General features: G+C 45.0%; 1 protein-coding gene across 4 annotated transcripts in view; it reads right to left on the reverse strand.

Annotated features, from left to right (window-relative positions):
• The window catches only part of LOC124300594 (protein sickie), a 173,584-nt gene that overhangs the window by 67,123 nt on the left and 82,781 nt on the right, over positions 1-23,680 (reverse strand). For 3 of the 4 annotated variants that reach the window (XM_046754863.1, XM_046754862.1, XM_046754866.1), the window contains 2 exons: positions 22,629-22,798; positions 6,245-6,399 (listed from right to left, as the gene is read on the reverse strand). In XM_046754863.1, coding sequence (XP_046610819.1) covers positions 6,245-6,399; positions 22,629-22,798 — 325 coding nt within the window. Of the gene's footprint in view, positions 1-6,244; positions 6,400-18,033; positions 18,161-22,628; positions 22,799-23,680 lie in introns of those variants that run through there. The other variant, XM_046754865.1, reaches the window with a different exon arrangement.

The raw sequence follows: 23,680 nt of genomic DNA on the forward strand, positions 1-23,680 counted from the left end.
AAATCTAGGGAAAGAATGTTTCGGCGGTTGACATGGTGATGGTCTAAAACTCCCCAGGTAGATCTCAAGTATTGCTTATACGCGACAGAGTCTAACACTTGCATCGAGGAGAGCGAAGGAATGGGAAAAATAAATGATTGAAACATGATTCCGGCTGTCTAAGTAGAATCGATAATCCGAAGTAAGTGATCGGACCCTCGTATAGAAGCAGTGATTTCCGTTTCGATAATGACGGTAAAACGGAAACGAATCAAGGGTAGGTAGTGTTCAACGATGCCAAATGGCTTGAATTCAATTGGAATTTGACGAACACTTGTCCCGAAACTTCGTACCGAAGGGTCCGTATTCACGGATTCGCCAACTCCGCTCTATAATCATGATTCACGAATAACGACAAAGTACGCACCCCTTCTTCCGACCGACTCACAATTACAGAAAATCTCTGACGCCTAAAGTCCGAGCAGCAAAAAAATGTCCGCACGCAGAAGTCTGAGAAAATGAACAATTGCTCATCATTCTGATACCATGCATTATCCGGAGTGCTCTTGATATCGTCGAACTTTTATGTCGAGACGATGCAAGTGTGCGACAATGCGAAGAAAACAAAAAATATAAAATCTTGCTCAACTCACGCACACGAACTAACGGCCGCATCATCTTCCGACCAGGACCCTATAACGTAAAGTACAAAAAGACAACACCGACATTGAACTCACCCTTGCAGCGAACACGAAGTCCGTGACCATCGTGGCGTTGAGAAGGAGAAAATACTCTCTAATTGGCTCGGAGTCGGCGATTAATCCGTTGATCAGTGGGTAAAAATTTATAAAAACCACATCACCCAGCGCAACTGCACCTCTCGGTGCAGCCTCCCTCGAGAAACTGATTTTTATTTCCGACATTTCCTTTAGCGAGGTAACACCGACTCACTCCCGTGTTCGCGGCCTCGGCTCTCCGTCTCGTTGTTTAAGGCCGCCCACGCGGCTCGGTGTTGGTGTTCTTTTATCAACCGAGGTGTGTGCGTTTTTCATGGATCATGAGACCTCGGCTCGCGGCCGGGTCTCGGTCGGTCTCCGACTCTACGGTACGGGTTTCGAGTACCTGCGCCAGCACCCCCGACACCCGCCGACCGGCGCACGTAAACGCGGTTCGCACCCCGTATGGTGTGGGGGTAACGCGCAGAAACCAAGGCCTGAGAATCAGCCTGGCTTCAGCCCCAAAGCACCGTTGTGAGGGAGGCACGGGGGACCTCGGCACAATATTTCCATGTAATTGCTGCATCGACGGAAATCTCACGTGAGTGAAGAAAGATCCAGCCACGCACACTAGCGCACACTACCGCCCATAACCCTGCTCCCCACGCCGTTGCGACCAATTAGATTCAAGTCTCGCTTTCATTAGTCTTCTATTGGTCCGCGTTCATCCCCGCATACGGGTCGGTTCCACGGATTTCGTCGCGGAATCATATCCACCAATAATTTTAATAAACCTCTGCTGTATACAGGTAGGTACTCGGTGTCGTTGTGAATTATTTAAATTCTTGATTGTGGTGGAGCCAGCGTTGTCGTCAACTTCATGAGCATCGAGGCCGCAGTGTCACACGCCGTGAAAATCGAGTCGAATCAAATCGAGCTTATCTAAAGATCCCTTTCGCCGACTATGCGACTCGGGAAAGAGTTGCGTGTCACGATTGAATATGACCTTCTCAAGGTGCAATACCTTTTATCGCTCAAGGGGGTTATTCTGTAATTTGTGTTATAATTGACGCCGCTTTGACCTGTCGGGAAGCAGGTGAAACGCTAAAGTTACTTCACCACCCGTGATTGAGTTACAGAAAACGAGTCATGACCGATAAGAGGATCACGGATGTTTGACAGCGTCAGTATTTGATTACATGATTCAAGTTCTGGATGATCAGCCGTGACTCAACCCATAAATGCGTAACCTGCAACTTGAATTTCCGAAACAAAGGTTTCAAGCCGAGTCTCGTTGTTTTGAACCCCCTGATATATTAATAGTACTCCGAATCTTTATCCGGATGATGCGTACACATGTATTACCGAGAAACAGTACGGACGGTCACGCTGTGGCAACTATGCTCATATCGTACGTACATGTGTAGATGTATAAACCGAGTCCCTCCGCACGGAGTCAGAAAAAGGGAGAGAGAAAGAGAATAACCCGAAGGGTTGTATTTTTAACCGGAGAGATTTAAAGGCCCGCAAATGTTCTCGGGCAGTACTTCTCAGCCTAAGTAACTTCGAATATCTGACACGTGGTTCGACAGCGTGACATTTTTTCGCGTGTTTTTCGAACCAAGCACCCCTGACATGGTCGCGAACCGGGTTAAGGACCGGTCCGAGGTTTACTCTCTGTCGTTTTACCCCCTTCCTGCTTTTCTCTTCCTCTGTGACGACCTCTTTCTAGCCCCATTTTACTCTTCTGCTGTAGATCCATTGCTCCTCTTCTCGGGCCTCGTTAGTTCTTACGTTAGATCGTTACCCGAGTCAGGACGGAGATACTTTATATCAGTGCTGACGAATATTTCCCACCGCCCTCCTTCGAAACTAACATCCCTGCGCGTACGACCATTACGTACACTCTGCAGGGTGACCCCTCCTTCCTAGGAGCTGAAACTACTTGAGACACTGCGAGATTTCACCCGGATTACCTCGGCGGGTCCGAGTCCAACTCCCGGGAAACTATCATTGCTCGCTCCGTCAGTCTAGGCGGTACTAATTAGTCCCTCAATCCACCCGCGAAACTTCTCATCCAGTTCCTTGCCTTCTCATATTCGAGAGCGTTACTTTTCAAGATATAACTACGCCTGGGGGGGGATTACGAAAATCATTCCAGTACCGCTATGTTTATTTCAACTTTTCCTCATATACACATCAGGTATACCGAATATCTTTACAATCCGCAGCACAATCAAGATCTATATGATCCTTCATCTCGCAGTCAGAGAAATAAATTCGGGTATAAGGTTATACACAGATTTTCTCCAACTTTTTCACGCTCCATCGAACGTTTCAAATAAAGTGACACGATCGCTGAAACGGCTGCGGGTGAATAAAAAGAAGGTTGGCAAGATGTTGCGGCGTATATCCATATCTACATAGATACGCTTACTTATATATGTATACGTATACATAAGATACTTGCAGCGTGTCGAATTATCTGTTACAACCCTCCGGGGAAATCTTTCCCCAAAAATCATCATTTTCATAACACTTGGGCAGACCCCATATAGACGCGCTGGGCGGCAGCTTAACTTCTGCCACCCCATAAACTTGATAAATTTCATGGGCAACCCCCTCAACCCTCCTCACGGTATCTGGTGCAGCTTCGCGTCTCGGCTCCGTGCAATACCCGAGTCGGCAGCAGGATGACTGCAGCTTCCTGACTGGCTCCTAAGCGTTAAGTGCTAAGTAGCGTTGAATCCGGTAGAATCAGCGACGAGGGATGCACCCCGAGTCCCAAGACGTACCGCCGGCATGTACCGAAGGTGAATTAGTGAGTCGTCGGTTCTCCGCTCCTCGCATAATCTCTCTCTTTCTGCTTTAGTGCACGGTTATAGTGCATCCATCGGTTCCTCCTCATCCCTGTGCCTATGTTCAGAGAGAGCCCTTCAGCGTTGCGACGCTTTTAAGCTCTCGGCCCCGTTCACAAACAGCGATCGTTGCCTGGGACGTTTACGAGACGGATACACGTAATCGTGCGTGAATATTAAGTCTTACAAATAACCGAGTTGTCTGTTATTCCCTCGGTAAAACTACCGTAAAGTAAAATCCTGACCTAGGGCTAGATCTGCTCCAGCCGAGTCTAGACTAAAGGATCTAATAAATAAGAACGGCATGAGCCGAGCCGTCGGAATGGGGAAAAAGGAAGAGACGGAGAATCGTAGAGATAGGAGAAAGAAGAGTGGAAAAAAACGGTTCAAAACTGTATCGTAAAACAGGGACCCGCGTCTATTTCTACCGGGCGTCCTCGACGGTGCCGCGGCGTCGACGTAGCCGTCCGTATCCAGGGAGACACGCGCTTTGATGTAGGGTATATGTACCAACGCAGAACGCGCAGCAGCATCCCCTAAACGTAACCAGAGATTCTCAACCGGGTTTTGAGTTCCTCGATTTATTTGTGCCACGGATTCTCATTGTCAGTCCAATGTTTCGTACATGCAACGCACTGGCAGTGTTTTAATTGAACACAAGAAAAGATTTCAAAAAAAAGTCAGGCTCGTTAATGAAGTATTTATTGTCTTACCAGTACGTGACGTGTATTTTTTTATCCCCATGCATCTGTATTTCCGGCTCTTTCTCTATCTCTCTACATCTCTTTTCTCCGTTGAACTGATTAATGCTATTTTTTTTTTTTTTTCATCCACAAGCTCTCGTATGCTCATACATCGATCAGATCCTATGCTCTCAAGAGATATTTACAGTAGGTAAAGCTTCCCTGAACAACGATTCGATCAACTTTTACTTTTGTCAATCAGATTTGTAACTTTTTAAGCGAGAAAAAAATCTTGTTGCTATAAAATAAGTATAGTTTTAAGAGCCATTGCATTTTACAAAATGAATCTCTCGGTGCCGCTGTTAACGAAGATTGTTCTCTGGAGCATTCGTATCAATTCTTCAGGATCGTAAAAAACAGGAAATTCAAAGACCTATTCGCAGATGTGATACAAGCACCGTTTGAAAGTCCGCAATCGCGAAATTGTGCCCTTATTGCTCGATAAAGACTGTCTAATTCGAGCATGTACAAACTAAATACGACATACGTACGATTACTTTTGCGATTCCCTGTTTCCCCCTCCATCATCCATGTATGTATAATACACGCATCAAATCCACTCAATATCAGTAATATTCAAAGAAAACTCCGCCCGAATTAACCCTCGCGTTTTATCAGCGGGCATACGAATGCTGGGAAGCCGGCACAAAGAAGCAAGAAGTAATCGTTCCGTTGAGAACCCTCTAGAATCAGCGTGCACATCTGGTCAGTAACATTGGGAGCCCTAGGCACGGGAGTTGGAATTATGGAGCAAAGTATAAACTATGGGGTTGCACCCCATAGGCATGGAGGAGTTTTGGTATAGAGGTGGACGTGAAAGCGGGGATAATATGGGCGCTGGCTGTACGATGTTGCATTTGTGTGGATGCACAGTGGGTGCTGAGGGACACGCAGACTCGCTTATAGACGCGTGCAGCATTAACCCCTGCTGCACGGTGGAGAGGCTGCGTGGCGGAGGCGGCGGCCATATCTCTTAAAACGCTCCAAAATGCGCAAAGGGTTGCTAAAAGGCGGAAGGCTTGACGGGGGCTAATGGGGTTTTCTCCGTTAAACCAAAACCCATTCCCCTTCGAAAGCCGAATTTAATTTTCCCCTCTTTCGCAACCCCGCGTATAGGTATAATCAACGGGCAGCGGGAAGATTTTCACAAACCTACAAGGTACGCAAGACCCCTGGGGGAAGTCGGTCCGCGGAGGACGAGAGAGTGAACTCGACGCAATTCGGTCCGGCCAGATGAGTGGCGTTTAAATAATTCACGAATCGTTTCGCTCGGAATCTCTGCTCGGAATTCCCACTGACCCGCCCTCCTCCGACCGGGGACTCGTTTCACGTTTAATTTACTAAATCTTTAGGACAACCGCTTGAAATAAACACCTAATGGAAAACAACAAAATTACACTGTTATTCCTAAATCGAAACACAGCACGCGATGCCCAATATATCCGTATATAAGGATATACCTATACTAAGAATCACGAATGCTGTAGTAACGGATAGATTTGCTGTCTTCGTACGAGTGTTGGTTTTATGCTGGGTGGAACATTGTACTGAAGTTGTATTGAGTGTTGCATTACAGAATCGGAATAATCCTGATACTGCAATGGGAAATCCGTCTTTCACCATACATCGCATGCAAATTTTTAGCATACCCGTTTTTCCGTGTACTTTTTCTGCCATTTCGATTTTCGTTCGTATAGATTTAACCTAATGTGAAAGCATAGGTATAAGACAAAGTTTTTCCATGAACGGTCGATAACAACGCACATCATGCTTTAAAGTTCGGATGAAAACCGGTCGAATGAGGACCCTTTACGGCCCCTGATGTCCGTTTGACACATTATGCGTCTACGTTTAGATAGACGACGGATTTTCCCCGTGACCAGAACTAAGAATATCGGTAATTTAATCAGGCATGAATAATGTATTAGTATTGATTGCGGTGACTAACCGAGTTGCGTTTGGTGAGCCGGCGACGGTGCAGGCCTGACTTTGTCCGGAGGACATCTTCTCGTGGCAGCGACCGTCGCAGGCAAGGGGATGCTGGTTCCACCCTGACCTCCCGGGCCGGCGACACCCGCCTGCTTGTTGTAGGGCGAAGGCAATCTGTAATCAAATTGAACGAAATTATTTAAGGAACGATTTGTCCATGCAGACAAATTTATTACTCTATTGCAAACGAGAAATTATCGCCTGTATCAGTTTCCTGTACTTCGATACGTACTGTATTCATAGTACACACGCATGAATCCCAGACGCTCCACCCACGGTAGACATTACAAGCCTCTCCACACGCGGGGTGAAACGACCGTACATATCAACGATTCGGATTGCAGCCAGTGTTACTTGATTCACATGTGAATGGAGACGAGGAAGGGGTGAAGGAATGTGGAGGGAAGTCTCAGATTCCTTGTCAGACCGCAAGAAGAAAATACTGACGATCGAGGGTTGGATCAGTGTATAAAATATCTCAGACCAGCGGGATTAAGCTCTGTTTGTCCCCGATACTACGTCGGAACACCGAAATCTGACTAGATATTAATTCTATTTTCGTAAATTGCATAAATTCCAGCAAACCGTCGAAATCCATCTTCTCGGACACGGTTCATAATCATGCATCCAGACACACGTAGGTTCGTCCACTCTGTCGCGTGTCCCGCATTCGCTTCTCTACGCAAGCCGGACATGATTAACACTCACGAATGGCACGGCACGCGGTTATGTTTACTAAACTATATCGCGTAAAACACGCGTACGCTCGTGTACCCGTTACGTTAAAGGTGACGGCAAAGTGCTGCCTGACGACACTTGACTGTCGTCGTGTAATGAGACGGAATTTAGCCGAGCCGCGTAACGATCATTTCGCGAGGAGAACCCGGGATCTCATCTAACTTCGCAAATTCTTAACACATGCCCGAGTGTAACTACGCGAATTACGCCAAGTCGCGATGAGACAACTCAAGTTCAACATTAATCACTTCGGAGCGATCACTTTATTAGGAACAGTCAGAGAAAAGTGAATTTCCAACAAATTCGGAGTGCTCGTATAACGTACACTCGGAAATCGTCCCGAGTTCAAATATTCATTTTGACAATGAGCAAATACAATATTTCAAGTAATTCCAGCACATCTCGACACGCGTTTGACATGCTCCGATACAATCAAAGTCTACAGCCTATCGGCTTATGCGATTTCTTTTCTCTCTAAGTCTGCAGTGCGAGATGCACCTGCCTGGCACCTGCCGGTGCAACAAAGGAATTTTCAGCGAAGGTAGGTATCTACAAGCGAAAGAATTCTAAGCTCTCCACAATCGGGTGCGTTGTGATGGTGAGAATTTGAGACGTATATTTTCTTATCTTTTCCCGAAAGAAGGAGAGCGGTAAAACCTCTTTGCCGGCGGTGGAAGTTTCCGATTGGGTGCTTCTTGGCTCTTGTCTCGCTAGAAAAGCGAACGAGACGGTCGACCGCGAAAGGGCGAAGCGAAAAATTATCTCAAAGCAGAGATAGCTCGGATGTTTCTCGTTGAACGGTTGATTTATAACCACGGCTCGGAGTTTTCCACCGTCTCGTCGACTCGACGTCATACTTCACCCTCCGAGGCTTCGGACTATCGCAGATATAATTTGTCGGGAAATTTATCTCGAAATAACATGTCCGCCCGCGTTGAAACACCGCGAGGTAAGGATGCCAAGCATTCCGATCTCCACTATGCGGCTCCGCAACTTTGGTATATTACTCTCGCAGCTATAAGGTGGTAGGTACTCGTACGGAAGCATGTAACAAAACACTTCACTCTCCACATACCGAATGCTCGCAAATTTGCCGTCTCCTTATATCGCATGCCAGGTTCTTCGACCGGTTTTAGTCGATGAAAATCTCCAGAGATAGATAATTATACTCGCAAGCCTACCTTACTGGTTTGATTATCGTACCTTTTTCGTACCACTGCGGTGTGAAATTTCCTTCGAAACACGTTTGAAAACAAATGTCAAAGGACTCGGTGAACCTTTTCTTACTTATTGAAAAACAATTACAAAATGGGTACGCCATTATGTGATCATAATGAAAGCTAAAGTAACACAAGAGTAACTAATTGTAAGAGTAACATCATCGCATGAAAAGTTATGTAAACCGAATAATAATAATGAAACTCTACGCTGCTCCACGTTATGCTCTCACCAAGAAAAACTGTACGCCTTACGTCGGCGGTACGACAGTAGTTAGGGAGAGTTTGGTAACCAATACTGTAATTGCGGTATCTCACCAAAGTACCTACATGATAGCAAAGCTAAATAGAAAAAACACAGTCCGTCCACTGTACGCGATCGTTCGCTTCAGCTGTGATCGACAACTACCTGAACTAAAGTGTAAACTCTCGTGACGAGTGAAATGTAGTCGTCCCAAACTCGTAAAAAGGAACCCCATAGCTTCCCTGTATTTCGAAATGTTAATTTAGTGGTCGAGTAAACCAGTCATGCCTTCGGTAGACTATTTTCTTTCGGGATTGAAATACGGTTTATGAACCTTGTGCTCCGAATGATCGGGTACTTATGTCAAGAAATACATGCAGTGATTTCCCGATACACGGTGAAATTTTACGGTCAGCGGTTAGGTGCTGCCTGTTCGTTTATTTCGCAATTACGTATAATAGCGTGTACGCTGCGAATAGAAGTATTATGAATCGATTAGGGTTCGTTTGCGATGTAGCCTGGTTAATCGAGTGTGCGATTGATCATTAATGCAAACGGACCCGCGGTTGTTTCAACGCCGAGGAAAGGGAAAGGTAATTTGCAATTTAAAGTTACGATCACTAGACTGTGACGACATGACCATAATACGCCTCCTTTGTCGCGCAATTTGCAGAATCGAGCGAGTTCACAATCTCTACTAATATCGTACCGTGTTCCGCAGCTGCAGCTTCCTGTCACTACAGCTGAGTGTATCGTGGTAATCTCATCTAAAACATCGGCCAAAGTATGTTGACAATACAGGTACACGCGTGGCTCAAACCTAATCTTTGTCAATGTTTCCTCACGGTACACACATGCCTGAAGATTTCACCGTAGACAAAAGCAGCTGCTACGACAAATTTATGACCATGAATTGGATTGTTACTCCGGACTGTCAAATCTAGCTTGAAGGATCGTCTCAGCATTTTAACGAGATAAAAAAACTTCACGATTAAAGTGTCTTCCATCGTTAGACTGCACTATGAATTCACCAGGAAAGAGGTTATATGAAGAGTTTAAATTCAGGGTGAGTTTCCGGTGAAAACTGATGTATGAAAAGGAAATTTCTATAGATGAAAGCACTTCGATTCTTTCCCCGTAATAATTCGTCTACTCAGCTCTATACATATACATATATATTCCAATCTCTTTGAACCCCCTCGATGTCCATTGCACGTGCGATATCGCGTTATGAAAAAAATCTACCCTTATACAATACGGTGTTATATAGTAGGCGGTGGGGTTTGATGCGTGAAACGATGAAATGAAAGGTGGGAGAAGAAGGAGAAGAGTTTGCGCGCATGCACATAAACATAAAGAAGATAAGAATAGAGTCGATAACGGCGACGGGTGAATTTTGTGCACGCTTCTGAATATCGGGTCACGGTATATGTAATATCACGGGATCATCGTGCAGAGTTTCGGGAGTGGCGGTGAACCCGTGGGATCGAGTTGGCAAATACGATGTCGGAATTCCGCGCGAATGAAGCGGATGTTTAACGTCACAGTATCGCAAATCGATCGTGACGAGGTGAACACCGCACGGTGAATGGTAGCACACACGGTGTATCAAGGTCCATAAACCCGGTCTCCCGGTGCCGTAACTTAAACCTGGTTAAGTTATACACGAGAGGGTAAATATTTAGTCTGAGACGGTATCGCGGGCGGACGATTCTCAAAGGAGAGAGAACCCCCGGCCGAATCGTGGGAGGAGCCGGCGACTAAGTTTAATAGAATTTTCAAGGCGGCGAAACGGCTTTAGCGCGAAATTGGCTTCTGGAGCGGCGACACAGGAGGAACATTGCGTTGCCTATGGATTGCGCGAGATTTCCATCACGCCAGGGACTTATTAAATCTTGGAATTGGAGTCTGCACTGCCGGTGCAGCGGGGAACAAAAAGCGGGCAGCACGTGAAATCGGAGGGACGTACAGTTCGGTGGATGAGGGATAGGTATAGGGAGAGGGAGAGACGAAATGCAGTAGACATCAAAGTTCGACTTGGAGGCTGCGTGACTCTGAGTTATATGCTTGGAAGAAATACAACTCGAAGTCAAGTTTGTGCCGAGCAGTTTGTACGGCCCGGCATTGCAGTGATTCAATGCCTTGGCAACGGATAGGCTGCAGACTGGCTCCCCTTCCTCTTCCAGCACCCCGATCGTTGTTCAAAACTTACGATCGTAAGCACAGGTGTAAATTATAGTTAGTCTCTCAGCGTTTTGGGCTCGTAAATCCAAAAGAGTCTCGCGCACGCGTCGTCGAAATTAGACCCGCGAATTGGACGGCTTACAACAATATCATCTCAAACTCGTTAAAATCTTCATTTATAAGGTTGTTGGTCCGCCTTCGGCAAGTTATGGCTAACAAATACATCGGTAATAATTCACAACGAAACCGGATACTCGGAGTTCGGTCGGGATGAGCGTAGCTAACACCTCGAAAAGGTCCTAATTCAAGTTGACGCTCGTTATTCAGCCAGACCGGGTACAGACTCAGCCGAGGGTGTCTAACCACCCACCATTTCGTGGGCAGCTCGTGTCAAGTGGCTGCTCCATTCAGTACGTGCATATAATACAAATATTTACATACTTTCAGCTATAAGCACGATATACGTGACGGTATATTACCAGAAGTGACACTTTCAGTCACTTCGCTTTTCAGCCATCAGCCCGCCCGGTAGAACACCTCCTCGTCACTTCTCGACCGGTTTTTAAAGAGCAACTCCCGCAGAAAGCCTGGATCGTAAGCACCGAAAAGTCTTTAGAGGCTAGTCCAAGCTGCATCCTTGGTGTTGATCTTTGTCTGGACGGAGTTTCAAAGTTCAATTGACGTTCAACTGTGAAACTACGTTTCGCGGTATCCAATCCATTCTCGTAACGGCAAATTCATACAGTTCATTAATTCACCGATCCGCGTCGTGTGTACTGAAATTGGCAGTGAATTTTTCAACACAGCGTACAATTTTCACAGTACGATTTCCCGCGAAACCTGGAATTTTCCGAATCTCCAATTAGAATGACCTCCGCTCCGAATACGAAATGCAATATTTTTTGCTCATTAGGTCCATTGTAGGATCGATTACGTATGCCGAAACAAAGAAAGCCATACGTGTCCAACACGACCTCACTCAGGGTGCCCACCCTGGCGGTCTGATATTCTTCGGTCGGAAATAACCGGCGTGTGCAGATGACGTGTTTTCATCAGCAGCAGGGAACACGGTCCGGTGCTTTCGTACAAATGTGGTGTACAGGCGGAGTCCGCGTCCGTGCCCATGTCCAAGCGGAGGAGCGTTATATAGGTGTGTAGAAAAGTACAAACGACAATTCCACCCGGGATCCAGATGCAGTGAGAATTCCGCGTGTATGCGGCTAGGCGGGGGAAGTTCCAAGGCAGAGCCATTCGTCCATCGGTCCGTTCATCCGTATGGAGTGTAGAGACGAGGAAAGGGGGGAGGCTGGTAATTAGCCGGGCCCCTCGCGATCTCACATGTGCTGCACGCATTCGCCAACTCCGTTGGGTTGTGACGCGGTTCTGCAATTGGATGACAGTGGCCTCCGTGTGTAATAAATACCCAGGAACATGCGCCTCAGCGGACATACGCATAATCCGCGGAGGGACAGGGTGAAAAAATACACCAATTTTACGGAGTATTGTACGCTTCGGAAGGGCATGGCAGTTACTCGAGGTGCGGGGCGTTTCGACAACGGCATCGTAAACCGGGACTCCACAGAGAGATAATGAATGCGGGAGTGTATTTCTGCCCTTGTCACTTGATAATTCGATTGATCCGGCAAGGGGGATGCTGGGAAACAGCGGCGAGCCGCAGATTGTGGCCGGAAGTTACGTCGCAGGTGTCGGTTTCCCTGTTCGAGCAGCGAACTGGAAGAAGCGCGAAGGACGTAAAAGTTGAAAGGATCGTTTTATCCTGCTGACAAAGCTTTCCGTCGCAAGCTCGTTGCGAAAATTGCAGATCGTTGATATCGCGAAATCGTTGTACCACACCATATAATATATCCGCGCGTCACTGCGACGTGAAAAAAATTGGCAGACTACTTTCAAAATATCACAAGTACACTTGCACAATATTTCGACGAAATTACGTGATGAGTATATTATAATGTACGAATCTTAAAATCAACCTGTACTATTCTCCGGCTGAAGCGACATGCATTGGACGCTCGAAACGAGACGGGGGAAGAAGGTGCCTCGACTCAACGAAGAGCCGTGGAAGGACGGAAACAAAGCTGGACTTTAGGAATTCCGGAGGTGTGCCCCCCCAAAAAGGCGGGGGCGAGCAAACGCGCATCTGATATCGTAAATATGTCCACGGCGGCGGCACGGCGCTGCAGCGTTTTTTGTTGCTTTTAATTCTGAACCAGCTCGTCGAGCTCGCCTGACTAGCTCGGCTTATACCTTACCTGCCCAACCGGCACCATACCTCAATGTATGTTCATACGCGGCGTATGCAAGTATACACAAATGCTTCGATATGTGTTAGAGCCGTACACGAGCCATCGCTGAGAGCGTGGCAAATCTTTCGGCTCCGTTCACGCCGCACAGACGCCCCGACATTTTTTTGTAAGTGCAAGCAGAACGGCAGGAAATTTCAATGCTTCATAATGCTTGTACCGCGTTAAAGTTCGTTCTTCGCGAATTACGTGAATTAATATACCCTGCAGAATAATCCTTGAAATAACGATTTTTCAACATTCAGAAACTTCAATTTTACAAGTAGTAACGCATTCATTTTAACACGGCTATCGGCATGACATGTTTCTAATTCGAATTCCTCTTTTTCTAGTTCAGCAAGTCGAGTATTAATCATTCCTGATCACCTGGTAATGAACATTGTTTGAAAATGAAAATGGCACACTTGTCATTGCTATCTCCAAGTAATTATTATGCAGGATGTCATGGGTTTTCCCCCCAACCAAGTCGACAATTTATTTCCCTTGCAGAAAAAGAAGACAAATTTGACAGCGTAAATTTGTGACTTCTGTTGAATATACAATATATAGCATGTATAGCGATATACATTTGTGAAAAATGCCTGTTATTAAAAAGCGAATGAAATATGTATGACGCGTTTTGGAAACGACAGGCTAGATCAGCAACGTGGAAACAAACTACAGCGTGTAAAATGTCATGCCTCATCGCTGCTTTTGAGCATTCCCACGCACACGGACATATTAGATCCCAATAGCACACCTAATGTCAAGCGATTAAATTAAACCCAAGCTCCAAAATAGCTGTGATTTCATTTCGACACTGTGTAATATGTTGCGTCGGATGTGAAATTCGCCGTAGAACAGTCAAAGTATAATATAATAATGCAAGATTAATTCTAAACGTTGGACCAGACCAGCACAGCATTCGAAGTTGAACGATCCGAGTGACTGAATTTATTGTTTACTCGCTCTCGCGATGGTTCGTCATGTGTAAAATGTTCAACACCTGTAACGCGATGCGATCGTAGGCGAAGCTACGTTAAAACTACATACAATCCTCGTTTCACGGGCTCGTGAGCACCTCTGACCATTTACGATAAATTTTACTCTCAATGTTTCGTTCAAAATAAGAATCAACTCCTGCGGGGGATAGCTGGTGTTGGTTTCTCGTGATTTACCCAGCGTCAAAAGCTTATTATAGATAAGTATAACTACGCGAGGTGCATAGTATATTCAGGCGGATGATCGATCTCCCGAGTACCTACCTATCAGTAACGAACGGACACGAAACTGAGCCTGTATGGTGCATTATCCGAGAATGCCGTAGTCTCACTCTCCGTCTTCTTGCTGCGGAAGGAAAGGTGGCTCTCTACCCCTTCTAAATATATACCCTGCACTCCGAGAGTGCAGCTCAGCGCACTTTACGGCGTTCCTTGGTTAGGCAGACGGACAGACGGTTTGAGCGCTGGCCCGAGGGTATGACACGCAATTACCCCTAATTGCCGGAATGAATTACGGACGCGAACCTATCCGTCTACGTGCACGGAGCACATACTGGGCGAGTTAAAGGTACAACTATAGCTGGGCGTAACTATGCAATGTTCAGCCGCGATATGTACACGCCACGTCGCATATTCCGAATCCAGAGAATCCACACCCACCCGCCTCGACTACGTTAGGCCCGGCATGCACTTCGAACAGATCCCTGCCGCTACACCTGGTTAAACCGTAATGATTTACCGGGTTGGTTCAATTATAACTGCAAACGTAACATGGCTGTACGAACTTGGAACGTAACGTAACGCAACGTGCTCGTAATAAGGATAAATGGTCTGTAAAATAGATAATATTGTTCAAATGAATGGAACGGATTAGGGTGAGTTTGAGTAAACGAAGACGGTCAAAAGAATTTTATAAATGAGCTAACACGCAGGTTGAGTCGCGTTTTAATATCACGAGACAATGCATAATCTGTGCGTTCCGCATTTGTCGAAGATCAACCAGTACCAATCACTTCGACAAATACTTCCTAGCACGTGAGATGCTGCTGCGACCGAACAGCCATGCATCCCCCAAATAGCTTGTAACATGTGTCAGGCGTGAGGCCGCATGAAGGGATTGTAAACAGACGAAAAGCCCCGGAGCAAAACCGAAATCTCGAGACGAACGAAGCGGAATAGGCGGACACAAAGCAGCTGCCGTAGACGAATATCGAGAAGGGAGAAACGAATTGACAACGGGGTGGCAAGAGGAGTTCGCGTTCCTGAATTTCAGTGTGTTGTCGGTTTCTACAGGCCTGTGAGGGATACGTAAGTACACGGATTCGCCGGCGAGTGGTAGATTTCGATTTTGTCACCCTCTCAGTTGCGGGGTTCGAAGCCCTCCCCACGCTAAGAGAATGAGTTATGAACGCTCGCGCGTTTAAATAATATTAATAGCACTTCCTCCGGAATGGATTTCTTTCGTCGAAACGTAATTAAAATCCGGCTGCAAGACCCAGGGAGAAGAAAGAGAAACCGAGGGCGTTGCCTCTTTGTCGGGAATCGGTATCAAAATTATACCGTATACAATAAGTGACTAATTGCTTGTGTCAACCCGTGTTGAAAAATTAGTGAATATCAGGCAGCAGTTTGTCATTCATTGTCAGTCGTATTTCCACAACGGTCATTAAGCGTGTGGGCTAAATTCAAATACAAAAGCTCGAATCTTTAATGGAAACGGATGAAATAATGAATTCGATGAAGCGTATTGCGGTTCATGCCAATTAATCTTTTCTTCCGATTGTTTCCACATTCCAACTTTCACGAAATAAGATAACGAATACAGTACTTGTGTTATGTTTGATATTAACACGAGGTAAAACAGCTGACACAGAAAGCTGGTTTATGATCTTATCCCTAGTGTGAAAAAAGATCAGATCCAATTGGCCTCTACAGAATGAGATTCTCCAATCTGCAGAGCGGCGAATTATTGCATCAACTACAAGTCGCCTGCGGCAAACTCTGAATCTATGACTAAAATCCAATCGAAAATTGAACGAGTGTAGCCTGCACTGGTTTTAGTAATAATCCTCAGCTGTACATACGTTTAAATTGCTATAAAAACTGCAGGTTCAATCTCCGTAGAAAGAAATAAATTAATTAGTTTCGGTAAATTTCAAGAATATGAAAAAACAAATTAAAAATTGGGACATGAAACTATTGATATGATCGATTACGCAGCAGGCGAGAAACGGGACTTGTAATGAACCACTCTGGCTAGTCGACGATACAATTACTGTGAAATTACGCACGTACGGTGTTATATATTATATGTACTGCTATACGCACGATACACCGTTAGGTGCATACGTATCACGTATGTACAAAAGCCTTGGCTATATACCCAGTATTTATATGTATATAGGAATACATATACGCATACGAAGGCACAGAAGTCGAGGAATCTATTTCTGTGGTCATTCAAATCCAAAACATTGAGTCACTTGCGATGTCTTTGAACTCGTTTGCTAAATAAAGATATTTGAACGTGATAAAAACCGTATACCGCGTAATAATAAATATATACGCACTGTAGACATATACGAGTTATACTAACTCGTTGCGCAGCACCGGCGTAGAGGAGGAACGTCGATGGAGAGAACCGGGAGAAGAAAGGATTTATTATTATCGACAAACCGCAGTCGCACGTCCGAGAACCAAAGGGATACAGAGAAGAATGAAGAATCGGAGAAAGTGCATCGGTCAGCTCCACGTGCTTTCAACGAGTCCCCGTCGCGTCTTTGATTTCGGCTTTTCTCCCATTGCGCGTCTTCGATTGCAATGAATTCTTCACGTGTTTCGCCGATTTGCATGCCAATTAACATTTCGTCGTGAAAAATGATTCTTCTCCTCTGATTCGAAATTCGTCGAGTGTTTCTCGTTTTTTCGGGCAATTCAGACAACTCGACGAGGCGACTGGGACAAAGAGAATGCGCACTGCATCTCGTTAGTGCAACCTATTGTGTAAGCACTGGGTTATAAAGACGATACGAAAGAACAAACGTCCCTTGCATGACCAGACTTGTAACGCGTTCACATCTTCTATACGCTTTATTTCATTTCATTTCATTTCGTTTCGTTTCGTTTCGTTTCCCTCCCTTCTTTCATTCCTTATTTCACGTTTTGCTCATCCCTGCAACATTCTTACCTGCCGGTAGTATAATACGTGGCCCGACGCAGCGTCGCTGCAGGAACAGGGGGAACCCCCTTTTATATTTCCAACGTCTCCTCAAGGCGCATAACGTAGTGTACCTGTGTAATGCATTCGTGTTCGAAGGAGGGCCGGTCCGCCTACGCTTCTCGGCTGGTGACCGTCGATATTTAGCATTTCTGATCATTCGAACGTTGCTCGGTAAATGTGGAAGTCGAAGAATCGGACGTAAGCTTAATTTTCGGCGAAACCATTGCAGCACCAATTCGCGTCGATTATCCTCCGTATGTTATCGATATCGTTTAATCCTGCCCGATTCGCGCGCCGTGCAGATTTCCGATCGGTGGAAATATGTGTGCGGGCGAGTCGATTCGTCGCGACAGTAACAACGTTGAGGTTTGAAATCGGTTCGAAGAAACGGGCTTGCGTGTCCCACCGGTTTATTTTAAAATCATAGAAGGCAAAAGGTGTTAAAAGACACCACGTGCTAACCGGTCTCTGCAGAGGGCTCGACTCTCGGATCTGGTTTTCAATTTTTTCAATCTTAATATAGATCGCGAGTGCCCTGCGCGACGGCTCGTGAAACAAATGAGAATCGCCCAGCGAATATCCGAGCGAACGATCACTGCCGAGTTTCGATATGCACGCTACCTAGTAGCTCGTGTAATAATTTGTAAAGCCCGCCTTTGTTGCTGCGCTACGATCGCGATATTATCTGCACCGGCTGTTGAGATAGGTCTGCAAATGCAGAAATAACAGATCGAAGCGCGAGTAACGCCGAGAATTTATGGTTGAGCGGATGTGTTCGAAGTCCCACAGGTAGTAGTAGTATTTTACATATTACACGTATATGTAGTGACAGTGGGGAAAATACCTGTGAGCCTCAGGTGAGTTCGGCAAACTGCGCGCTTTTCTGCTGCTGCTACTGTTGCTGTTGCTATTTCCCATATTTACGTTAGGTTAATTTATTTATCACTGATAAGGAAGACGTGGACTCGGTTCTTATCACTTTCTTTAAAATCCCGAGAGTAGTAATTTTATTATACACGTAATTTAAATAATTCTTTGACAGCTAATACTAATGATTATGTGTGTTTCACAATATTTATGTATAAATTTATATATCACTAGAAATCGGTATTTGTTACAGCCTAACTCGCACAGCTGTATTCGGATATGTTACGATCACCATCGTAGTACGGTAAACGATTTTCGCGGACAAATACCGGATCACGCATCTTCGAGAATTTGAAAAATAACGAAACTAAAGCAACTGGTACAAAACTTCCGCACCCCCTCGCTACATTTCAATATCGCTTGTGAATTTTTATGCTTCACCCGACGACCGGTGAGAGCAGTAAAAATCGTAAATCATATTCCGACCGGCACGGACATTTACCGTGGCCTAAAACCGAGGACGAAACCTTTTTATGCTTACTAAATTTGACAGCATGTGTCAAGCACAATCTGTCTGGAGGTTGGAATAAATTCACCCCCGTATGAATACAACGTGTCCAAAGTAAGATCCTTCGTCGACGCGTCGATAACGCATCGTCATCGATAAATAAAACACCGAAATCCGTTGCAGTTTGTACAATCAATTACCGTCGCATTCGTATAAACATAACGCAAGGAAAATTAGAAAAGAAAAACTAAAAAAAAAAAGAGAAAAACTTTCGCGGCCGATTCAACCCGAACCAAACATCACAAAGAACCACATAAAATATTCAAAAAAAAAAAAGTCCCGGTGCAACAGTATCGTTGACTCGAAAACCGCACCGCTCACATGCGCCTGTCAAACGCCGAGCGCAGGTTCAACGGAGCCCATGGCGTGGCCATGGCGTAGGCATCGTTGATGGTCTGTTTGAAACTGAAGGCAGGAGCCGATTCCCATAGCCACATGGCCTTTCTCTCTCTCTCGTCTCCGCAGCCTCCCCTCCGACCCTTCGTCGAGCGCATGGCCAATCGCGTCGCCGCTTTCCCCTGGGGCGGACGAATGGGTAACGAGGATGAAACCGAGTGGCTCGAATCGCACCCCTACCCGGTTCTCCAAAGATTTTTACTTTAACGCTCACGATGCATTGTTGCGCGCCCCACGACTCGCCGCCTCCTCCGCTATGTACAGTTGCCGATGGATCCAGCAGCCACGTTCGAACTGCCTATCGTCATCTCTTCGTACCTGAAGCCCCGCGGTGTATGTGTTCCAGGTGTCGGAGCGTATTCGCGCAGCCATCCACGTCCGATGATTGTGTTTGCTGGGTGTTATGTGACTCCTCGTATCCTCCTCGTATCCTCCTCGTATGTACATCGGCTCGCATTGAAAGCATCGCCGACGAACGTATTGTAATGGGTGGTGGCTCCTACGACCGCAGGTATGAGGTACATTGCACGCAGCATGGCCTCGGCACAGCCGCGCGTGGCATAATGGTACATTGTTGAAATGGTAAGAGACCTCCGAAGGCTTCACAAAGGGTTCTCGGTATTAATATGCTCTCGGTGTCCAGGGTATTAAAATGAGTACACGAGCCGGCATCCACATTGGGATGGGATTTTAATCACCTCCGTGAAGAAGCCGGAGTTTCTCACGTTCGTGGGAGTGTTGAGTTATCTGACATTTCCGCTGATTTTCCAATAACGACTAACTACTTCTCGACAATATCATCTTTCAGTCCGTTTGGCGGAGCGAATTTGTTAAATGTGAGTTTCGAAAGATAGGACAATTTTTTAAACCTAAAATCGAGTTGCCGAATCGATTGTCCAAGGCACCTGAGCAAACCGATTGTCCCTTGAAAAAATATGCACGCGATACAAGAGACTCTTATAACGCGCTCGACGTTGGAGAAAAAGAATAATGAACATTGTGCGTGATATATGATAAGAAATTGTGTAACGGTCATTATTCAACATGCCAAACGAGATTACAACTTCGTTTCCGAAGGCAATCCCGCACAATTACATTAATAAATGAGTACACGCGGTGAAACGATTATCGTGCTGTATACGAGAACTGTGATCACAATCGGGAGCAACGATTTATCTTCTTTTAGCCGACCCACATTGTAACTCGATCCTTTGAAATGATCATCGTAGATTAATGTTGCATACCGAGTACGAATAAGTGCGAACGTTTAATACATTGGCAAAACAGAACTAGGAAACAGTGTATTAACAATAAAATACGAAGTAGAAAGTCAGGTAAAACAGTACAAGGAGTAAAAAGCACTAGAAACAAGTATTGTGGCCTGATTAAAAATTCTGCAAGACTCATTCTTCAACTGCCAAACAAGATTACAGCTTCATTTCCTAAGGGGGAGAACCGCACAATTACAGACACACATTTCCAACTGAGAACTCCAGAACCCCGAGAGCAAGTGCTCCTCCTCAACGATCCTGTTTTGCACTGCGGGAACGAGGCACCAGCACAGAACACTTCTCTCTTAACCGTCACCCTGGCAGTTGCTATTAAGAATTAACTGCGCCCGGAGTAATTAAAATATTTCAAGTCTCGGCCCCAAGTCGCCAGGCTGCCTTGCGAGCTGCGCGGCGCAGAATACACGTGACCCATAGCCTCTGGATAATTTTTCTTCTACTTTCTTGTTAATTAAGACAAAAATGCTACCGGGAATAAGTGACAGACTCCATCTTCGTTTTCGAGCATAACAGAGAAAATCATTCGTTAATGTATTAGATATCGCATGGAAAAAGACGGAAGGACATGCAGCTTAGCGACGTTTCTTTTCGAGAAAGTAATTATTTTGCGACTGCTAAATTTAATTACAGCGTTTCGATTCCTACAGCGAGAACGTTGCGGTTATGCAAATGTACTCGTAACTCTGTACAGTACCTACTAACAGATATAAATAACTAGATAAGCATCCGTTGGTACAGAACTTCCCCGCAAAGTTTGAACAGAGTCGTTATCTCCTCTGATCATTGTTGACAGTGCATATTGTTTTGCGAAATACGGTTCTCCACTGTACAATGAACCCGCAGACTTGCCTTGTAATAGCCTGAGGCAGGTAGAAATGAGTATATTTCGTTTGAATGAATGGGTTGATGTGTTGTATGGGCTCGTGTTCTATCTACTTGAACAGCTATGTAATACGTACAGTGCACAAACATACATATGTATGGTACACCAAAATACGTATACGCATACACAAATGTGGATAACACTGGACCTGAGTAGAATACGGTGCTGCTGAGAATCTTGATGCAAGTAACCAGATATCCGCCGCATTTCGGTGCACTTAGGCTATCTTACCCCAGTATCTAGACGGGATGCTTTAGTGCTCAGACCTCGTTGAGTCTCAAGAATCGTATACCCGTTTCTTGCTGCCCGCGCTTGCCTGGATATTCGAACTACCAACTTTAACGCTCACGGTTTTCTTTTTACGAACGGTTTTATTACTCCTTGAATCTCCGTTACGTGAAAGAATAATTAACTGAGTTTCGTCGTCAGTTGGACTGCAGAGGGGCGATTCGAAAATAATGTAAATTATTTGTTCTACTCCGAACGAATCGAGCCTCCAAACAAATCGTTCAGCTATAACTATCTTCCGTTTTACGGACGATGCGACTCGTATAACTTTTGTTTATCCAGTGTCTATTTTTTCTAATCATCATTTCCTAACAGGCGTTGTTGGGATGTATAGATTCGCTCAATTCATTTCGAGCCTAGCCCTGAACAATTCGTAATCGATACCATTTATGGCAATAGGAAATTTTGCAACATGAATTTTGATGGCTCATTGTAGACACACTTTATGTGAGTTTCTATTAGTTAAAACCATACATGTAATGCTCGTTAAAACCGCAAGTGGGAGGTCCATCGGTGGCAATTTTTTGTATTTCTTTGTGCCGCTGTGAACGGTTTTACTGACATTCGACATTTCGTTATTCTTATCTACGTAGAGTAAATTCGAACTACTCTTCTGCACGTCTCGAAGTTGTCGATGTTACCAACCGATGAAACGAAGCGGCAAACGGCCGACAACGTCACCGACGGATGCCAAGTCACTGAGGGTCGGTAGCTTACCGGCCGATAAAACACCGTCGGTAATCGTATTAACGAAAGTGCGTCACCCGAGACGACGAATTTTTTCTTACCAATCCAACGTATCGCTGCAGATTCCACCAAGTCAATACTGGCAGGTAATACAAATTTGGATTCTTCGTTTAGCAAGAAGTTGAACTCAAAAGCTAGACCAATTTGAAAATTGAAAAATTTTGAAAATGATGAATCTGAGAGGACATAAAAAATAAACACATTTGGTCCGTTTTCCTCCGAGTCGAGAACACAGGAAAGTTGAGCTTTGTGCGAGTTCCGAAGAAACTCAGCGCGTGGCTTTGAAACTGTTTTCCAAGTAAATCATAGGGATTCCAGGAGCGAGTAATTGTTACAGTTGTAATTAGTAGTCATGAAGGTGGTTCGGGAAACAGCTTGAAGTGAACAAAAGCGTGACTCACCGAGGCATGTCTTGAAGTTGTTTGGCCCGTTGCTTGTGTCGCGACAAGGCGAAGAGAAGGGCCAGGACGGGGCGTAGGGTGGACCCGGAGGCAAGCTCACCGGGATTCACCGCCCCAACGTCTGCACCGAGTGCGCGAAGCGCCCCGACGCACAAGCTCACGTTCTCCACCTACGCATGAAATATTAAAGTAACGCATTAGTGTCATCTTGGAGGGAACAAAGAATTTTTTTCACTTACAATTTTCCTTCCATCGGCTTAAGCTAACGTACACATACATGTAATTTTAATGCAATGCCTGCATGAAATAACTCGAACAAACAGTCAGCGTAATCAGATTCCCGTTAAAATTGCAAATTAACGATGCAAAAGGTTATAGAGTAATGACTGATAAAATTATATCTTCGCTGGATCAGTAGTTTGACTTCTGTTTCCGCACAATAACTTTATTTTATGTCTGCAGGAATTACGTAACGGAATCCGTAATAACCGTAACTATCTATCTGTTTTCATATACCTATAATGTTAATTTTACGGCAGCAACAAGCTAACTCTATACACGTGTCGCAAAACTTTTTGTTACCTTCGATTTTTACGTGTCGAAAAGTATCCGTGCAGAACTTGTTGAATAGTTGACAACCGGTTTCGGGTAAAACACAACAAAAAAAAACAAACTATTATACCTAATGATATCTTTTCAAATTGACAAACCAGACATGATTGAGGTGTCTAAACAAGAAATCATATGAAAATTCGCATCACACAGAAACGTAGCCTTTCGAAACACGCAAAACCTGATTGAATTAATCCAATTATAAAATATTATATACCAAGACATAGAAAAGAATACATTATACACAACAAGTATTGGAGTGTTGTAGATTTCACTCATTCAATTTTGCATGCATATGTTCGCGTTATTGTATCGTGTAATTTACGAAAAATGCACCATATTCACCGGCTATAGCGTAATAGATTATTTTCACAAAAGGAGTATTCCTTCCACGGTAAATTAAACGAATAATATGCACGGTGGTGCACATCTGAGCTCAT

This window comes from Neodiprion virginianus, chromosome 3 (genome assembly GCF_021901495.1).
Source record: "Neodiprion virginianus isolate iyNeoVirg1 chromosome 3, iyNeoVirg1.1, whole genome shotgun sequence".
In the NCBI taxonomy this organism is placed as follows: domain Eukaryota; kingdom Metazoa; phylum Arthropoda; class Insecta; order Hymenoptera; family Diprionidae; genus Neodiprion; species Neodiprion virginianus.